The 19,707-nt window shown below is 39.9% G+C and overlaps 1 protein-coding gene across 1 annotated transcript in view; it reads left to right on the top strand.

Moving 5' to 3' along the window:
- The window catches only part of LOC140540748 (connector enhancer of kinase suppressor of ras 2-like), a 110,290-nt gene that overhangs the window by 88,924 nt on the left and 1,659 nt on the right, over positions 1-19,707 (top strand). Inside the window, exons 12-23 of the mRNA XM_072663177.1 lie at positions 127-377; positions 1,709-1,749; positions 1,836-1,884; positions 2,294-2,342; positions 2,463-2,635; positions 4,247-4,320; positions 5,639-5,710; positions 12,088-12,158; positions 12,266-12,366; positions 14,859-15,393; positions 16,077-16,276; positions 17,645-19,707. The exon at positions 17,645-19,707 is cut by the window's right edge and continues 1,659 nt beyond it. Of these exons, the coding sequence (XP_072519278.1) occupies positions 127-377; positions 1,709-1,749; positions 1,836-1,884; positions 2,294-2,342; positions 2,463-2,635; positions 4,247-4,320; positions 5,639-5,710; positions 12,088-12,158; positions 12,266-12,366; positions 14,859-15,393; positions 16,077-16,276; positions 17,645-17,854 (1,826 nt within the window). The 3' untranslated portion in view covers positions 17,855-19,707. The remainder of the gene's footprint in view (positions 1-126; positions 378-1,708; positions 1,750-1,835; positions 1,885-2,293; positions 2,343-2,462; positions 2,636-4,246; positions 4,321-5,638; positions 5,711-12,087; positions 12,159-12,265; positions 12,367-14,858; positions 15,394-16,076; positions 16,277-17,644) is intronic.

The raw sequence follows: 19,707 nt of genomic DNA, 5'->3' as shown, positions 1-19,707 counted from the left end.
ATGTAAAAGAGTCAAAAAGGTTAAACCTTTAAAAAAAGGCAAATTACCGCGAAGCGGTTTGGGTGGGCCTAGTCATACTCTTTTTTCCAAAGCAACAAACAAGGTTTTCACTCCCACTGACCACAGATTCAGATACATCTCTCCTTCGCTACATGAGTGATGATAAGATCCTCGTCATCCAAGAGGAACCGGATGCGCCAAGGGAATGCAAGCGGGACACCAGTCGCCGCTCCCGCAAGAAGGGCAAGAATCCGAGCAGCCCCAGCTTCCCCATCAGCCCCTCTCTCCTGGCTTCCACTGTGCGACTGGATGCAGCGGCGCCGCCTGACAGCCTGCCCTTCCCGCTGCCCGAGAACAACACTGTGCCACTTTACCACGTGAGTAACGTGACACTCCTGTCTGTCCTCAGCTGCTCCGTGCCGGAGCTTTAAATAGGGGAATTAATCATTTCAGTGACATTTCACTGGAGCTCACATAATAACCTGAGTCAGGCAACCCAAGTCAATGTACTGGAAATGAGTAGGAAAGCTCCATTATAAAGCAACAGATGAAGAGAGACTGATGATGGACGGCTCTGTTGGAGCAGGTTTGGCGGATGACTTTGGCCAAAGGTCCAACGGGATCAAGTCCCATTCTGTTTGGTGACCTTCCTTGAGAAGTGTCTTCTGTTGCTGTCCTGCATCGTTCATGACCCACAAATGCTCATGTCAGCTGGGGTTAGTGCAAGTGCAGCAGAGTGCCTAAAGCATCCATGCCCATCTGTTTCTCCATGCTACACCTCAGCACCCCCAGAATGCACAACTCAAGCACATTACAGTGCTGTGTCTTTTCTATTAAACTGCAATCTCAACAGAAGCTGCATGACCTGAAGAGTTTGGTCTTTCCCAATGCCACACTTTCAGTCGCGGACCTAGAGTTGTCAGTCGGAGGTGTCAATGAATTGCTCACACAGTCACACTCTCCTTCATAACCTTGCAGGAGAAAAGAAAAAGATGTGTCAGGAATAGTTGAGGACTCTGTTCTCAGAGGCCCACTGTCAGCAGACAGACAGGGCCTGCAAGATCTGCTACCTTAGGAAGTGAGATGAAAGGGGACAGAGCTAGAGAGAGTCAGAGAGATGGAGAGAACGAGAGACGAGCCAAGTGCAGAGAGGAACCGGATCACGCGTGGCACTCAGAACTTAGCAGAGCCTCAGAGAAGAGTCAGAAGCCATTCCCCTGTAATGAAAGTCGTGTCAAGACACATCTCTATCACAGAAGCCCATAACCAAATGCACTCCGCTCTGGTTAGGTGTATAGCATCGGGATGAGATATTAATAGACGTGGACATGAATTGAATCGAGGGCTCGCTGTGACGGATGAGTTTTAGGAAGCACCAGCTGGTGGCTGAGTGGGCAAGCAGGCAATAAGGTGGTTCCAGATATTAATCCACATTTCTGTTCCCGGCTGCAAGTTCTGCAAGTCCGGTCAGGAGTAACTGGGGCACAATGATTATCTCACCAGTGAAGGAGGAGTGAACTGAAACATTGGTATTCTTCAGCCCATGCACCACAAAGGTCCTACTTCTTCCTTTGGGTTGTAAGAGTCAGAGAATCACTGAATTGTTTACCACTCACCAAATCTGTGCTAGCAAGTAAAAGATGACTCACAGAGCAGAATAGCACTCGGAGAAGACTGACAGTGACGTGTTGATCTTTGCTCTCTGCAGCAACAGAGAGCCGGTGACACACTGCGAGCAGAACCAGAGAGGTGAGAATTGGTCTGCTGCTGTATTGACCCATTAACTTCCACAGTAAACATCTTTCAGACAATTAAAGCGTTTGTAATGTGCGCAGGTATCCAGGATCTGGAATAGAAATACAAGGAGGAACGTCTGTTAGGAAGGTAAATCTTCCGGAACACGGTCTGATTTGGTCAGTATTTCACATTCCATTGGTTAATGGAGTAATTTCTATTTATGGTATGATAATGTTTTCAAGCTGCAAGCATCCAATGAAATTGAAATGTATCTTTTAAAAATTAACCTCATAGAAGTCTTCTGGGCAATTATCTGTCCTATATTGCTTGTTTGAATTTACTAGCTTATCCTTAAAAACCAAGACCCCATGCCAGCAGCAACCCAGTCCTCACATTCACATTAATTCAGAAATGCTAAATAGACAAGCTGCTTGATAGATTTCAAAAGCCTTTTACTGGCACATATTAGGATTGTTCTAAAAGTGTATTATAGCAAAAAGAAAAAAACGAATTGGCAGGGGGGCTTTCAACAGGATTTCTTTTTTCCTCTCAACAGTCATTCCACTATACTTCTTTAAGAACAAAAACCAAAAAGAGAACTAAAGGTATGTTGCTAATCTAACTTTTGTACCAACAGAAAAGATGCACATTCAACACAGCCTTTTGTTCATTTTACTTTTTAAAATAGTGGTACTGGGTTAAGTATTTTACTGTTTGTATGTTAGGTTCCCTGACCAGCGGCAGCCGCAGGAAAATCTCCTGTAAGGATCTTGGCCACGGTGACTGTGAGGGCTGGTTATGGAAGAAGAAAGATGCCAAAGGGTACTTTACTCAAAAGTGGAAGAAATACTGGTTCATTTTGAAGGATTCATCTCTCTACTGGTACACCAACCAAAATGTAAGGAGTCCTTCCATCTGATCTTCACAAATGTGCATCAAATATAAACTTTCACATCAGTGTGTAATAAGCGTTGTGATGGCCAGTGATACTGAAAACTGACCAGGAATTTGTATTTAACTTCGAGTTTGATTTAGTACATAAATATTATTATAGTTTATGTATTTACATAATTTCACATCTGCCAAGTCAGTCTACAGCAGATTACATTCACATTAAAATTAAAAGATCAGAACAAAGTCCTATGAGCTGTGTTAACACTGCTAATCAGATTTGTTTCTTTTATCAGATTTTTGGGCTGAGTGCTGAGTGTTCACATTTCAAGTTAATCCAAGTTAATCCAAATCCTAAGCCCACACTGGTTGTGACAGTAATGATGCATTAATGATATAATGACTTGGTAACAGGTAATAGGCTCTTCTAGTAATATTTAGAGAATTTAAGTTATTTTACACCATTTTTACTGAAGCAGTCACTGTAAAACCACAACATATACAGATAAAATATGTTCTTGAATATCTTACGTACGCGTGGTTGCCCGGTGATGTTGTAGGAGGAGGCATGTGTCAGTTCTTACCCACCCTGGTACCCACTATTGGTAGCATTCCATGTAATGGGGGGGTTCTAATGAGTGGGTTGGCTAATTGTAAAATGGGGAGGAAATTTGGGTACAATTAAAAATCAAATAAAAGTTTCAGCTCTTCATGTTTAAACTAGAAAATGAATGAAGAAAATGAAATGTACACCACTAATTTTCTTGTTGCACATTCTGACATCAAGACCTAACGTACCCCAAAAAATCTAAAACACATGCTATCTAAGCGGTCATGTGTCAGATATCTAAATGTCCATAAATTAAAAAAAAGACTTAAAATAGTCTTTTTTTAATACTGTATTTTCTTTCATATGTCCCCTTCTTAACACCCTTGTATACTGATTACAGTATTTAAATATTAGTATTTAGAATGGCTAAAGTGTTCGAGAGTGTTCTACTACCTGTCCAGAAACCAAAATCACATCTGTTATGAAAAAAATAATAAGAACTTAGTGCACAATAGTGGGGGTAAAAAAACCACAGGATCAGAACTTCTACTTCTATTACTAATTCTGCAATAACAGGCTAACAGGTTTTGACTTGCCAAATTCCTGTTAGTGATCATGATCGACTAGAGCTGGTGGATTCCCTGTGCCCACAGTAAAATGGTTTGTCTGATCCCTCAATGGATTGATGTATATTTTAGAGAATTAGTATATGTTGTACACAAAGTATTCACCACATAGAATACTTGTATTTACATTGTGTGTGTATATATATATATATATATATATATATATATATATATATATATATACAGTAAAGTATTCTATTTGGTGGATACTTTGTGTATATGTGTATATATGTGTGTATATACTAAACTGAACTAAAATAACTACACTATAATACTAGCTTTAGAACCATACTCCTTTCGCCCTTCCTCAGCACCAGCAACTCTTCCATTTATCTCCTGTCCTGCCGACATCATGCTCTCTGAAACTTCAATCTTCCAGACCTGCCTTACTTAACTAACCCCCACGATGCAATCTCTCTCTTCTCTCTCACTCTCTCTACAGGACGAGAAGGCTGAGGGCTTCATCAGCTTGCCTGAGTTTCGAATAGACAGAGCAATCGAATGCAGGCGGAAATTGTGAGTCTCCTTCAGGTTTCCCCTAAGCACCCTCATTTCCCTCACCCTCTCCACCTCCTCCAGCCCCACCCCCCCTGCAGGCGTGCTGAATGCGCATCACCCTCTGGGTGATACAAAGCATACATTACCTCGGCGAGGTAAGGAAACAAACAGAATTAATAAAGGGGACCAGAGCCGGCCCGGATGCTGACCAAGACGCGATATAAATGATTAAAGCCGGCGCGAGCTATTCCTCACGAGGCATGACCACTCTTTAACAGCTTCTCTCTCATGTCCTTCTAACACAAGCTAATGAGCCAAGCTCCTTCACAACTCTAAATGTGGTGTGACTGGTCAGATCACAATCCTCAGGCTGCATGTGCTACAGGAGAGGTGTCACAACAGCCCTGTGCTACTCTACAGATCCCAGTAACTAACTAGGCAGAAAGCAGCCTTTTGTTCTGTTTTGACTCTTCTCCTTTAATAATGTGATTGCCATTACATTTATTTTGAATGGGGCAGTCACTCTCAATTCTATTAGTACTTGAATAATGTTTTGACGATTGATTGAGTAAACCCTGTGTGTTGTTTTAAGGCAAAACAATAAAAATAAGCTTAAATCAGTGTTAACGGACATATGTAAATGGCTTCAAACCTTTATTTAAACCTCAAACATTTAGTTTAGTTTGCTCTTGACTGAATTGAATAGTATTACCATGGCGAGATTCAAATACATTAAATTAGACGATCAACTAAATCAATTTGTTTAGTGTGACTGTTGTGTGGTATGTCCCTATGCTAGCAAAGTTATATCTATCACTTGAATTTAGTTTATATATAGAGTTTATGTCGAGTGTTGTGTGGAACTATTTCTGTGTATTTGCATTTCACCCTTTTCTCCTACAGCCACTCAGTAGACTACTGAAAACTGTATTATCTATATAATAAAACAGTAATAATGATGATAATGTAAATATGGTGGCACAGTACTGATAGTGTGTGTGCCACACAGCTCCTGAGACCATGTGATTGTGGGTTTAATCCTTGCTTTAGCGTCTGTCTGTGACTAATTTAGTGTGTATTTCCTGTGTCTGCATAGGTTTCCTACAGGTACTCTAGTTTCCCTCAACAGAATCCCAAGAAACCTGTAATTATATGTATAAAACACAGTAATCACTGATAGTGGGATGTAAAAACAACCTAATTACCTATTAGGATTTATGTTAAGTTGTTATGTGGGCAAACGTAGTTCCTACGCTCACTGTAAATGCTCAGGGGGTTATAAAGAAACCGTTCCTGTGCTGCTTTTGTTAGAGTGACCTCATTTTCTTTTTTGTAGTGCCTTCAAAGCTTGTCACCCCAAAATCAAGAGCTTCTTCTTTGCCACCGACTGTTTGGAGGAAATGAACAGGTATGAGTGGGCCTCTGTTCACCCTCTTATACACTTTCCTACACACACTTAGATATAAGCAGATATAAGTGTACACTGGGAATAGTCATAAATATAACCCCATACATATTCATTTCTTAAATGAGTTCTCGTTTTTAAGTATGTTTCATGCAGATAAAGTCATTCACTTTTACATGACCATTTTCAACATCTCTCTATCCATAAGAATTGTGGATCTGCATTTGTTGCTATACTTTTAAGACTGATAATGTAAGTGATCTCTATTCTGATTGGCTACTCTTTATTGTGCCTCGTTTAAAAAGCCTTCTCAAAATATTCACTTTAGTGAATAGGCGGAGCTCCAGGTTAAATAGATGTATATATCGGTAGTTGACAAATACTTTTTAATACACTTTTTCAAGAAAACAAATAGGCATTATATAGTGTAAAATATGATGTTGGGTTAACCTTTCATATTTTTTTCTTTTTATATTTTGTTGTGCACTCATTTTGGAAAAAAAGCTTAGTACAAGGAATAAGTGTTACACCAAATAACAAAATTCTGAATAGGTATCCAGTCATTGGCAGTTAGTTCCCTATAATTATGTAGTTTATGATAATGCATTTTAATAAAAAATATAATTCAAGTGGGTCACACGAAAGGACAACAAAATGTGACACTTTGAGTTGACTTGAAAAAGTATTAAATATAAACTTACCTCTTAAGAGAATAACCATATACCATGTGTCATGGGCTTCACAGAGGCCTTCAGTAACCTTTAATAGGTGCCTAATATTATGATTAGTTGATCTCTCGTCCTATTACAGCATTCCTATAAAACTTCTTTGTGACTGCATCATTTGTAAAAAGCACTATACGAACTAATTTGAATTCAATTGAATTTTTATTAAATGTCACATTAACAACCCATGTGCAAATGCACTGCTTTTTATGACATTACAAAAAAATTATCTAGAATTGGCTGTTTAATGCTATTTTCCATATACAGATCGAGGACAGAATGATACATTTTTAGACTTTAACTTTAATATCAAATGCTTTTTATTTAAAAAAATATATATTTCATTTTCCATTTATTGAGCACTTTATTGTTTTTAATTTAAATACGCACATCATTCACACATGAAATCTATCACATCAGCATAATTATTGGCAAAAGTATGTTAAGTATAAAACCAAACATCTGGTGGTGTAATGTAATGTAGCATGATGTGTAATGGTGTAATGTGGAAACCATGCAAACATCAGGTAAACTCACAGAATTGCATTCAGTGGAGAGCAACATAAACTGCATGAATTAAATCCTTTTCTAATGTAATCATTGTATAAACGTAGTGGTCAGTATTTAATGCTATAAGGGCAGCTGTAGTGGAAACACTATGAATGTAGGATGCCAATAGCCTTAGGATGCTAATGTTTTATAGACCTGGTCAATGATCACGCACGCATTCACAGAACTATTTCCTTCTCATGCCTCATCTTTTAAACCCTTTACATGAATAAGTTATGCATATTTCTCTTTCTTTGCTGCCTAAGGTATAAAAGATTGAACTTGCATGAAGTGCATTTTGTTAGCTGTCCCAGTCCGTACACCCAGAACAGATTTTGTTGCTGAGGCATCTAATGGTCCAAGCAGACCAAGTGTACAGTTCAGTGGCCCACCATATGACAGCTTGTTACAATAAAGTGGCTCCTGATATTATGGTCTGTTGTTTACACCACACATGGCTCTCAACCTACTTCATATCGGAACAGAGCGAACAGGATGTGCTCAGCTGTAAGAGGCTTCTTAAGTGACACTGTCATCTCTGTCATGGAGCCCACTGCATAGTGCCCAGTACAGTCATTTTTATTGCTTTAGCTTTGCAGTCTGGTGCTGACCAGATTTGAGGGACTTGATTTGCCACTTTGGCAAGTATCCTTGGCCAGCACATATGGGCTTAAATTAGGTTACAGTAAAATTATTATCCATAATACCTTCTGTTTCAAAAGTGATTCACATCTGGAGCCAGATAACGTGACAGAACCTATCAATAATATTTGCATGGGAATAATCTTTTTGCCAAAATATAAATAAATGACAAAAACATGTTAAACTTTAAAATCTTGTCTCATCTAGTCTAGATGAGTGTTGACTTTGTCCTTTTTGTCCACATCAGGTTCAGTTTTAGAGAATTTTATCTGAAAATGTGTATTACACTTGTGCATTAAGTGCAGTCTTCCACATTTTGTCTGAAACTGAAAGAGCTGCAAAGCTGCGTTTTTGAAATGGAACCAGTTGTTGGATTTTCTCTGCTCCCTGGATGTTTTGATCACCAGGCCAATCGATCAGAGCAGATTTATCTTGGTTGCTCTTTGAAGCAATAGTGTATGAATAGTATGAACTATGTCCACAGTCTAATAGATAATACGAAGTACGCTATGCTCAAAGCCTCCATGCAGTGGACAAAGACTGATCAGCGTAATGTGAAACCAAATTTCACATTCAAGTTCCACCAGGAAACCTGTAAGCTGTAAGGTGTTAAAAAGTAAAGTTTGAATTTGTGTGGTATTAGTAACTTTTGTCTACCATTGCACCCCTAATGAATAGTGTTGCATGAGGAGATCTCTGGAGTTCCCAGCATATTAGCATAAGATTTTATTTAAAAATAAAAAACAAATATTTAAATTAGGCGATAAAACAATTGTGATATGTATTGTGATGAACACATTATCAGTAGCAATTAGGAATTATTTGTTAATTATTTGTTCAATTAAGTTTCACCAGAAACCATGAATACACCAGGCTAGTAATGAAGCGTTTTAATCTGTAGCCCACTTGCTAAGCTTGTCTATGCTGAGCTAGCTCAGCTTGAGCTCCACCAAGTATCAGCCAGACCAGTGCAGCTGCTGTCGACAAACTGCTGAGCTACCGACACAGTGAAGACAAGCACCTGATGGCAGGAAGTCGGAATGAGACAGGTTCTCTCAGGAACGTTTAGAGAATAAAGCCACATATCTGAGCGCATAAGTTTGAGTAAATGGTCTTAGGAGTGTTTTAAATGCACATGGGGGAATTAGCTTTGGCCATGTACTGGATAGACACAAATTTTTGACACATCAGATTTTTCAGTATGGCAGTATAATATAATTGTGTGTCATATAAAAAGGGTGGTTCAAGTCAAATATGCTGATTAAATAAAATATATTAATAATAATTAAATAATAAATAACTTTTGTTTTGTTGTTTTTTTTTTTTACTTGAGCATGTCATCCTAAATTACATTGTGGAAAACACACAGCTAAATGTAACTAGCACTGGAACTATCAACAGTAATCTGCTTCTTGTATTATTTGTTTTACTCTAAAGAGATGTTTGCTAACAAGGAACTCTGCAGCAAACAAAAACATTGGATCAATTGGTAATGACAAGGCAATTACTTTTTAACACTCTGGACCTGTTGATATATTTAACCGACCTTCAGCAGTCTTCTCAATTAGGCAGAGGTGATGTGTGACGCATGATGGCTGTCTCTACATTTGTGACGCAAATGTCTGAAACGCATCACCGTTTCGCTTTGGGTTGGCCAACAGGATATCCGGCAAGACAGCCTGTGTGACTCTATTCTTGGCAGTGTCCTCATTATTGCACTCTCCTGAGACCTCAGTGATCAACGTGTGAACTCATTTGTCCCACATCTGCTCTCATTTTGGGCTGGTAAATTTGGTGGACTTTTTTTTTTTAGAGCCATAGCAGGAAAGCTCAGAATGACAGTCAAATAACTTCTTCAAGCTGTCGGTACAGGAATGTGGGGCGGTCCGGGGGACTAAATTTAGAGTGATGTCAGCTTAGATGGGATGATGTGTGTAAATGATTTAGTTCTGTATCTGCCCTACACCCCCCTCCCCCACTACCTCTCCAAGTCACCCAGCCTCCATTTTACCCTTTTCCCCGTCTCAACATCAAGCCACACTGCCAATCTACAGCTGGGCCCAGGCTGCTGAGAGACGTATGAAATATGGATGCTGATTATCAATTCATGCAAAAGAAGTGATACGCCGTTTCCACGTCCTCTGTTTGGAAGAGAGGGCTCCAATTGTGATCATTTATTCACAAACAGAGGAAATGGGTGAGGGGGGGGGGGGTGCAGAGATGCCACTTAAAGTTTCACGGTTTCAAGAAAAAGATCCACACAAATGCAAAAAGCATTAAGTTACTTCCAGCTGAAACATACTTCTGAGAGTATAGAGAATATAAAGCACGTGTTCTGCCAGCTCTATGACAAAGTTCTACCGTGTATTTTACTCGTGTTTATGAGAACTGAACTGTATTCTGTTTGCAGTTGATGTTCTGTATGATGTATGGTTAAAGCCTATAAGAAAAGAGTTAAGCAATGCTGCACTAAATAGAAAGACCAAGTTCAATTCTCTGTCCAGTTAGAAACAACTGCATCTAAAGCAATGAGAGCCCTTGGCACTCAGATTTACCACTAGTTTAGCATCACCGATAGTACATATAACATTTCAGAAGACACATTTAAGTTATTCAGTCATTCAAATGACAAATTAAATGGCTGTACACTCTTAAAAATAAAGCTGCAAATGATTCTTTGAGTGATGCCATAGCAGAACCACTGTTGGTTCCATAAAGATTTGTGTTTAATAAAAATGTGTGAGTGTGAAGAACCATCTAAGTGATGGTTAGAAACATCACTTAATTGACACTGTAAAAAAGGAATATGTTGTGAAAACACTGATGACCTAAGGTTTTGTCCCCCTCTACAACTGCATTGATAGTCATTTCATAAGATTTATTTGTTTAGTCAAGTTAAATGTGATTGTTAAATCAATATTTATTTTACATAATTTAATTTGGTTCAGGTTGTTAAGAACTTCATATTAAAATAACCACTGAATTCCTGTCCAGCAAATGATCAACAGTATGCTAAAAATTACCAGTATGATCAGTGGTAATGCAAGAGTGAACACTGCACCACTCAGCCAATTTAGTCACACTCAGCAATTCAGAAAATGATAACTTGCTCTTTCAGCCTTTAACACTAAGACCAGTCAGTCAACCACTGCATAAAATACATTTACATTTACATTTACGGCATTTAGCAGACGCTCTTATCCAGAGCGACTTACAAAGTGCTTTGCTATTTACCCAAGAAAACCTTAGCTAGTTTGAATAGACTAATAATTCAAAAGATACCTCTAAGCTTAGACATTGCTAAACACAATACAATAAGGCGACCATAGAACTATTACATAGAACTATATACTCTCTGAAGAGGTGGGTCTTCAGTCTGCGTTTGAAGACAGCGAGCGACTCGGCCGTTCGGACACCCAGGGGCAGCTCGTTCCACCACTTTGGTGCCAGGACAGAAAAAAGCCTGGACGCTTGTCTTCCGCGGATTTTGAGGGAATACAACTGCATACCTAAGAGAGTTTGTGGTAAATGGCTGACAGTGATTAAAGGGGTGAAGATACATGCCCAATATGCAAATAGATGATGCCAGGAGCCAAGGGGAAAGTTTCAAGAACTGATCAAAGCCCCTAATACAAAACTGCTTGTTCAGGTAAAACAGAGACTCGTGTTGACACAATATCAGGGTGAAATCTGTCGCCATAATATTTTTTTTTTTTGTGAATCACTCAATCTCTGGTGAATGGAATAATCCTTATTTGACAGAATTGGCATGGTTTGTAAGTAATGGGAGACCTATGTCTATTTTGCTTTATAATCCATGACAGTTAGCTAAGCATGCAAGAGTGTTGAAAGGTTTACATAGGTTTATATTTCTTGCTCCTGGGTTCCCCCTACAGTCTGGAAGTGTAAATCTCGCTCCTTATAAAAATATTAACCAGTGTTACACAGTTGTGGGGGTTGTCCTGCCCACTGTCCTTCCAGTGTGCCGAGCCCGGAGTAGCAGCAATACAGGTGCTATTTCCACATTAAAGGTCTGTGGAGCATCACAATGATTTTGAAGCTGCTATTTTATGGGAAAAATGATTCATAGTGTTACTTTAAAATGTTGATGCTCCACTGACTTGTAATAGGGAGAATAGTGTCTCTATCATTGCTACTCTGAGCTCAGCACACCAGAAACTGCAATATGTAGCTCTGGAGAAGTGAGTCAGGTAAACAGGTCAGCGTAACTTAGTAGTAGTTCATTCATTGACTCATTGACCACACTACACATTTTATGAATCTGGTTCTAAATGTGGAGCTAAATACAATACTAAATAAAACCTAAAATATACATATTTTAATTAATGGTCATAAATTATCTACATAAGCTACAGATGTCGGTTTAAACATCTAACCAGGGCTGTTTGTAAGATGTAGAGGGGTAGAGTAACTGTAAGAGCTCACCTCTCTTGTCCCTTTCAGATGGATGAACAGGCTGGGGCTGGCAGCTATTGGTTACACACCTGACGACAAAGTGCCACGGCCGGATGAGGGTAAGGCCGGAATTAGACACTCATGCCCTTGACACAATGGACTGTTCTAGTTGTGCTCGTTCTCTGCAAGTGCAAGTAAGACATGTTTTAAAACTGCTCCCTTTCAGATTACTGGAGTGAAAGTGATCAGGACGATATCGATGGCTCCATGACTCTGAAGCAGGAGGGACCTTCTTCACTCTGTGACACCTACCATCGGACACCCTCGGTATGTTTTAGAGAGAAAGGTTCATGTACCCTCTATGCATTCCAGGGGTGTAGGCATACATTCATTATTGGGTGGGCCTGTTAAAAAGGGGGGTGGGCCACCAAAATAGATTTTTGGGGGGATTTTTTGGGGGACCATGCATTTTCCAAATGTGCAGTATGTTTTACATCACGTAGTCCAACCAAACCTAACAAACACCATCACAAAAGACAGTGAACAGCTGCCTACATTGGCATAAACCTAACAATCTCTGAAAAGCCCTTCATTGTAAGCGCATTTCCACTCTTAATTGTTGCTCAGTAATGACAACTGAATACATCGAAAAATCCAAGTCTAAACCTTCAAGCATCCTAGACTAAAACGTAGCTGCTGCCAGTGTTTATAGACCATTAATGTTTTACCTTTTAGCGATTGATGCACCATAGTATTTAGCCTTTGTTTAAGAAATTGATTTAAAGACTGCAGTTAGCTTCTTTTTCACCTGTTTCTTCTGTTTTTGCACTATTTAGGTGAAACAGAAAATGTCATTAAAAACCTGAGGCAACTTCAGGTTAAACAGGAAATACTGTACAGACATACTGTACTCTATTGGGGACGGGTTTTCAAACACTGGCGCACTGATATAACTGAAGGCTTGAGACAGTGATGGAGAGCCGCGGTTGCTAACAGTAACTAGAGGGTTGAGAAACTAGGACAGAGCTTGGTATTGGTCTATAGGTATTAGTCATAATTCAGGAATGTTGTGGATAGTACAATGATTACGTTTGGCAACAATACAATGACAGCACTCCTCGTCTTAAAAAAGGTCAGTATTTCTCAATTTTTTTGTAGCTATGCGGCTGGTATGCTCATAAGCTTTCCTTCCTCCCAGCCTTGTCCATGTACAGTAGAATCTTTCATTAAAATAGCCAACAATCTCCATCTCCTTGGGGAGTGAGATTCTAAGCTTGAATAAAACATCAGAGTCAGGCCAAGAGCTTCAAGCCATGGCTCCTGTTAATTAGACCAAGTTCCTCATACAGTGCAGTATCTGTCCTGTGGATTAACAACTGCAGTGGCACTGGTGACCACTAGATGGGGCAGAGTTCCTTTGAACTCTTGTGCAGAAATGGACTCTGTGCAGATAACAGGGCCAAGTGTTTTGTTGGGAATACAATTCTGCCTGGATTCATTCTGTTTTCCTGATTGCCAACAAATATATAGTGGATCAATGCCACTTTACTGATAATAGTAATGATAGCAGATATGTTATCATTTAAAAGAAACAGTTTTCACGAAATAAGTATAACAACATAATGAATAGGAAAATATTGGTTCAATATTACTTTAAATAATTCAGCACTGTGTTGTTTTTTTACAGAAATTGCTAGGCTCATTCAACACTTGAATGAAAAAAAAACATTTGAAAAAAAAAACCAACATGGATAAAACAAATTACATTATCATCTGCATAATTCATAATGTACTTACATGAGTGGGGTTTTTTTTTCAAGAAAAATATTGACTACACATGAACTTAGGTACTGAATGGGTCAGAATACACTTAAATTCACAAGCGAGTTTAAATATTACTTTAGTTTCAAAGGGTTTTGGCAAACACTTGTTTACAGATGTTCTTTAGTATGAAGGAAGTCTACCTCTGCTTTGTTGTAATATTCCCACTCAAACAGAACCACAATGCACAGAATCACTTTTGCCTCAAATTGAGTTGAGGTAAAAGTAGTTTTGGTAACTCAACATGGCTGCCCCATCATTTAGTCATGGGGAGAAGTTTTTGTTTTTTATAGACTAAAGTAAGTCAGTCATATTGTGTTCTAAACCACATTGATTTGTCTATGCTAAACAAATAAAGATCAGGATGTGATCAGGAAGTTTAAATTGGTGACTAACTAATGATTATTAGTTAAGCACCTCCTGCTCTACACTAATCAAATCTTTAAGCCAACCTCTGATACCAGAAACATGGCTGTCTTGGCTGAGAGATAATGAATTTCAACCAGAAGCCCATGTCTATGTGCAGTATTGCACAGACAGACGGAGGACTCTTTCAAGACTTAACATGAATTAATTTAATTTATTTTGAAAAAGAAAGGCAGTCATTTTCCAAAATCATCCTATACAGTTTACAGTGCATGTGTAATTCAGTGTCATAATTCATCACCTCATTGGCAAGGTCTTCATGAGCTGACTTTAGAGTTAGCAGTAATCTCTGCAGGGACCCTCTAAGACCTGAATTGGATACTCTTGTTCTACATACTTACTTTTTAATGTGCTACTCTTCCGCCCTTTTTCTACTTCACTCCCCTAAATATCCTGCACACTTTATCCTGCTTTTCCTCCCTACTTTCCTCTCCTGTTCTGCCCCGTCGTTGCTTCCTTCCTGACCTCAGGTTCACAAGCTGCACTGCTCTGAGCCACAGGCTGCCCCGCTGCCCCGCTCACAGAGCTCTGTGAACCTGATGCGCTCCACTCCCTCCCCTCTTATGCCACAGGTTAACTCATCCAGCCCCTTCCCGGAGCCCAAGCACGGACGCCACTTCTCCAGCGAGTCCACCTACTCACACTCCTCAGCCGAGGACTCCCGGGGCGGCGAGGGCGGTGGGGGCTCCAGTAGCACCCACTCGTCGGGCTGTCGCTCCAACCATCGCGAGCGCCGCTCCTGGCAGGACTTGATAGAGACGCCACTGACCAGCTCTGGGCTTCACTTCCTGCAGACAGTCCCAACTGAGGGGGAGCACGGCTATGACAGTGGGCCTGGAGCTGGAGGGCGCATGCCCCTATCACCAGAACACAGGAGACAGGCCACTCTGCCCGTCCGGAGGCATCACGTAGACCGGGACGGACCTTTCCCACTTGTAGGCAGTGAGGACAGGGGACACCAGGTGCACCACAGAGCCCATAAGCAGCGTAGTCAGAGTCTGCCACGGAATCGAGAGGTGAGGTCCAGGAGCCTTTTGCAGGGTCATGGGGAGGAAAAGAGTGAGGACGAAGAATTGCAGCATAGGCATGGAGAGGACAGCAAAGAAGGTGAGCAAAACAAATTCAATGAATTTCTTTTATTGTTAGCTGCATCAGCCTCATACCTCCAGTTACAGATATTATAGACACAGAGCCTAGACACCAGTCTGATTGGCTGATTACTACATTTGAGAAAAAATTGTGTACATGGTAATTGTGCTGTTGTTCATCATGTTGGGAAATGAAACTCATGGGGAATTTGGAAGGAATGAATAAAAAATATAAAATAGCTTGATGAGTAATATTGATAAGTAAAGTTAATGAGGGATATTTGACATCAATAATGGTGTTAAAACAAGGACATCAAACTCTAAAACTGGATTTCTTAAAAATCTTTCATGTTTTTATTAAACATGTGTACACCAGAATAAGAGCAGAATTACTAGTGCTTTCTACCTTAAAACATTTTAAACAGTGGTAATATTAATGTAGTTAGTACTAACAGATAGTACTAATGATAAAAGTACTAATTAAAACAGTATAGTACTAATTATAAAAGTAAAGACCAGACCAGGGGGAGAAATGTTGGAATTCAGTGTTTCAAATGGCTTCATAATTAGCTGATGATTTTTAAAAAGGATGTTAAGGTCTCCCAAGACCACAGCTGAAAATCTATGCTGAGTACAGAACTGGGTGTAATTTTATATTTGTGTTAACTGTGGGTCAATTTGTTCAATGTTTCTCATGTCCAGCAAATGAGGGATATGATGGGCAGGCTGTAGATGGACTGGAGGAGCTCTATCATGCTCTGGAGCAGGCCAGCCTCTCGGTCATTGGTGACCTACGACCCACCACCAAGCAGGAACTCCGTCGTTCTTTCCTCAAGCGCTGTAATGACCCCATCATAAATGACAAAGTGCACCATGTCCGAATCCTTAACAGCACACTAAAGGTGAATACTGTTCTTTATTCTCTATCACGATTAGCCATATGTCATCTAAATCAGCTAAACATACCTTCCTCATACCTAAACAACATTCCTGATGATCATTTTTCCTAGCCCCATATGAGATTCTGAATAGTATGTTAGCGTTAAGCTAACGCTGATGTCTACTGAAAAAGTTGGCTTTTAAGATTAAACACTGCTGCTGTTTTTTCTATTTCTGACAACAGACAAAAGCCTGGATAGACTGCAGCCTGTATTCTTCCATTAGATCTTAACATGCTTTTTGTGTTTGTGTGAATTTAGCATTGATTTTGCAGTGATTTGAGCAGGACAGATTTTCTGAGGCCTGAATGGCAAAAATGTATATGAAATTGTACTGTTTCAAATCAAATTTATTAACCTGCAACTCAGTTTGACATGTCAGCTCGGATTTCTTTCTAGCATTTTGGGCGTGGCGATTCTTCACACCAGAACGTTTGACAAGAAAGTCTGTGGGGCACATTTGCATAGAATGGATTAACCCCTTCCTGCATTGTCCCTGAGCGGCCACCATTTCTGATGTTTTAATAATTATGAGATGCTGTTGTAGCATTTCCTGATCAGTATTAAACATGATCTTCCAATTGCCACCCAGTAGCTAGGATTCAGGACTACATAACAATGGACCATCAGTGCTGGCTGGGTGAAGGCTAGCATGTGGTTCCTCTGAGTCACATTGAGCCAGTTACCACATCTTTTCGAACTGCTGCTAATGCAACATTGTTGGACCACGACATGTACTTGGAGGAGAGGGCAAACAGACGCCCGTACTGACTAGCAGCCTGCTGAGCCCGGCAATATCATGATAACGCAGGGCCAAAACCTACATGACTGCACCAGTAACTTACAAAATAAGTCATGTATCCATCATGTCTTACAGTTCAAATTCAACCAGACAGTTTCCATTCTGGTAGTAGATTTAGGGCCTGCAACTATGCCATTTGACAACTAGGGCCTACAGACAGAGGGTTAATCTAATCTATAAGGCCTTCATTCCAGCTTCTAAAGACCTACACAATGGGGGAGCTTACCTCAGTCCGTCTGTCTATAAATTTAGAAAATAGTGTTCAATTTGTTAGGATATGTTGGATGTAAGTCTTTTGTTAAAGATCTAACTGTTTTTGTTTTAAATATAACCAGCATGGTAATATAATTAAACAAAAATGATTGAGAAATGTATATTTCAGAAGGTTCCTCATGTTCATTAATACATTTAAGTCATTTGATTTACTCTCTGGACTTAGACATAGCCTTGCCTACCATCGATTCAGAACCTCATAAGACTGTTTGACAACTCTGATGATGTTGTGGAATAACTCTCGCTCTCCCCCTCAGGCAAAGGAGAATGAGCTGGCCATTATCAATCAGCTGCTGGAGGACCCAGGCCTTACGTCGAAGAAGTTCCGTGAGTGGAAGCAGTGGCACCATGGGCTTTTCCTGGACATTTGCGAGTTTAGCTCAGGCAACAACGGGGCAGCTGACCTGTCCCCGCTGGCAGCTCCTCTCATGACCCACACACATTCCTTTATCGAGACCCACGTGTGAGACAAAGCCCAAATGGAGTTGGGATGCACTCAGCTGCTGCCTCAGTTCTTTTACCATCCCATCCCTCTTTGAATCCTCCCTTCTTCCCACGACGCCGAACCACCTGACCAACCAACCACTGTAACGTGTGTAAATACGGCCGAGAGGGCAAAGCAGATGCGAGGCTTGATGTAAATACTCTTATGAGCGACAGCTGCCTTCGCAGGATGCCTATTGCATGTGTGAAGAGAAAGCATTCTTCCTTCTGTTGAACGACGTAAACTAGAAAGCTCTGAAGAACGTTATTTTTACTACTTTACCGGTTTGAATTACTTTGGATTAGATTAGCTTTTCCTTTTGCTATCTCTGGTTGGGTTGCGATGTGTTACTGGAGGAAAGGTAGTAGCAATACAGAGGGGGACCGTTTCCACCAATACACTGTACTTTCATATTAAACTTTGCACCCATGATACTCTGATACTCTATTCTCTTCATACTATTCTTACTGCAGATTATTATGACTATTAGAAATGCAAATCAAGAAACTCATAAGATGGTTGCGATCACGCCATGCGTAATCCGGAGTGATCTAAGCATTGGTCTGTCCAGGCTTTTTCGCTGGAACTAATTCCATGAAGGATACCTAACGGAAGCAACACCTGACAACAGAAATACAGACCTTCATGTTTGCTTAGAAGTAGCCACTGTTTTAAACTGTGAACTATTCTTGTGAATGCAATCTTTCGATTCTGTGTGTACAGAATCACCTAAGACGTTTGTTTTGTAGAAAAGCATAGAAAACTATATAAAAATAGATATATACGTAATTACAGTACATTGCTTGAATGGTTACTTGTTGCTTAAAAAAGGTGTAGATGGAAAATCCCATTCTGGAATTAGACTGATTGACTTTCTGGAGTTCATGGATTCTTCCAGTCAATATCATTTCTTTGCTTTGTTCGTTTAGTATGGGTCGTCATCTCAGTCAAATGTTGTGCTGCAGTTACACATGTGAGCATATACAAGCACATTATTAGAAGGGGGTGAAATTATGCGTAGATGTAAAGATGCACTACAAAGAATGCACTTTTTGTCACTGCATCACAGGGTCAAACTAGATGGCTGAGAAATCTGGTGGTTCAGGAAGACATCGGGGTCCAAAGTAGTGAAAGCTGTGTACAGTCTATGAGAAGTATTGTCAGAGAATGTCTAATTCACAAATGCCATAGATTTACATATGAGGGCAGGTTTCCCAAAAGCATCTAGGTGAAAAAATGATTAGTGAACAGTCAAGCGAGCATTATGCTCAACACTCTCGCTACCTATTAAAGAAGGACAGTTATGTTCTATGTTATGTACTTTTTTTGTGTCAGGAGGTTCAGCGTCATTGCAGAAGCCAAAACACATGTTTTGTGCCATTAAAGTGCACAAGTGATGTATTTGGCCATCTTTTGGACACAGGGAGTGTCACCTCATAGGAATCAATGCAGCAACATGACTCTCCAATTCACAAAAATCATGTTGAACGCCTTAAGAAGAGCTTCAAAAACATGTCTTATGAAAACAATAGACCTAAACAGCGTAAAAAAGTAATATATAATTAATAATCTAATATCTCATGCTATTTCAAGTAAAGTTCACATTAGAAGTGATAAAAGAGACAGAGCTTTCCTACTACACACAGCCTTACTTCAGTTTCTTTCAATTGTCCACAGGTTCAGAAATACACACTTATATTCTTCTGACTTCAAGTGATTTGAACACATGCAATTACACATGATTCAGGAGACAGACACTGGCTTCTTTGTCTATATATTCATGACCCCACAAATACAAATGAAGCTTTATAGGTTCTCAGGTGGTAAAAAGCCTAA

This window comes from Salminus brasiliensis, chromosome 19, assembly GCF_030463535.1.
Source record: "Salminus brasiliensis chromosome 19, fSalBra1.hap2, whole genome shotgun sequence".
NCBI lineage: Eukaryota > Metazoa > Chordata > Actinopteri > Characiformes > Bryconidae > Salminus > Salminus brasiliensis.
This window is presented reverse-complemented; position numbering and strand designations above follow the sequence as displayed.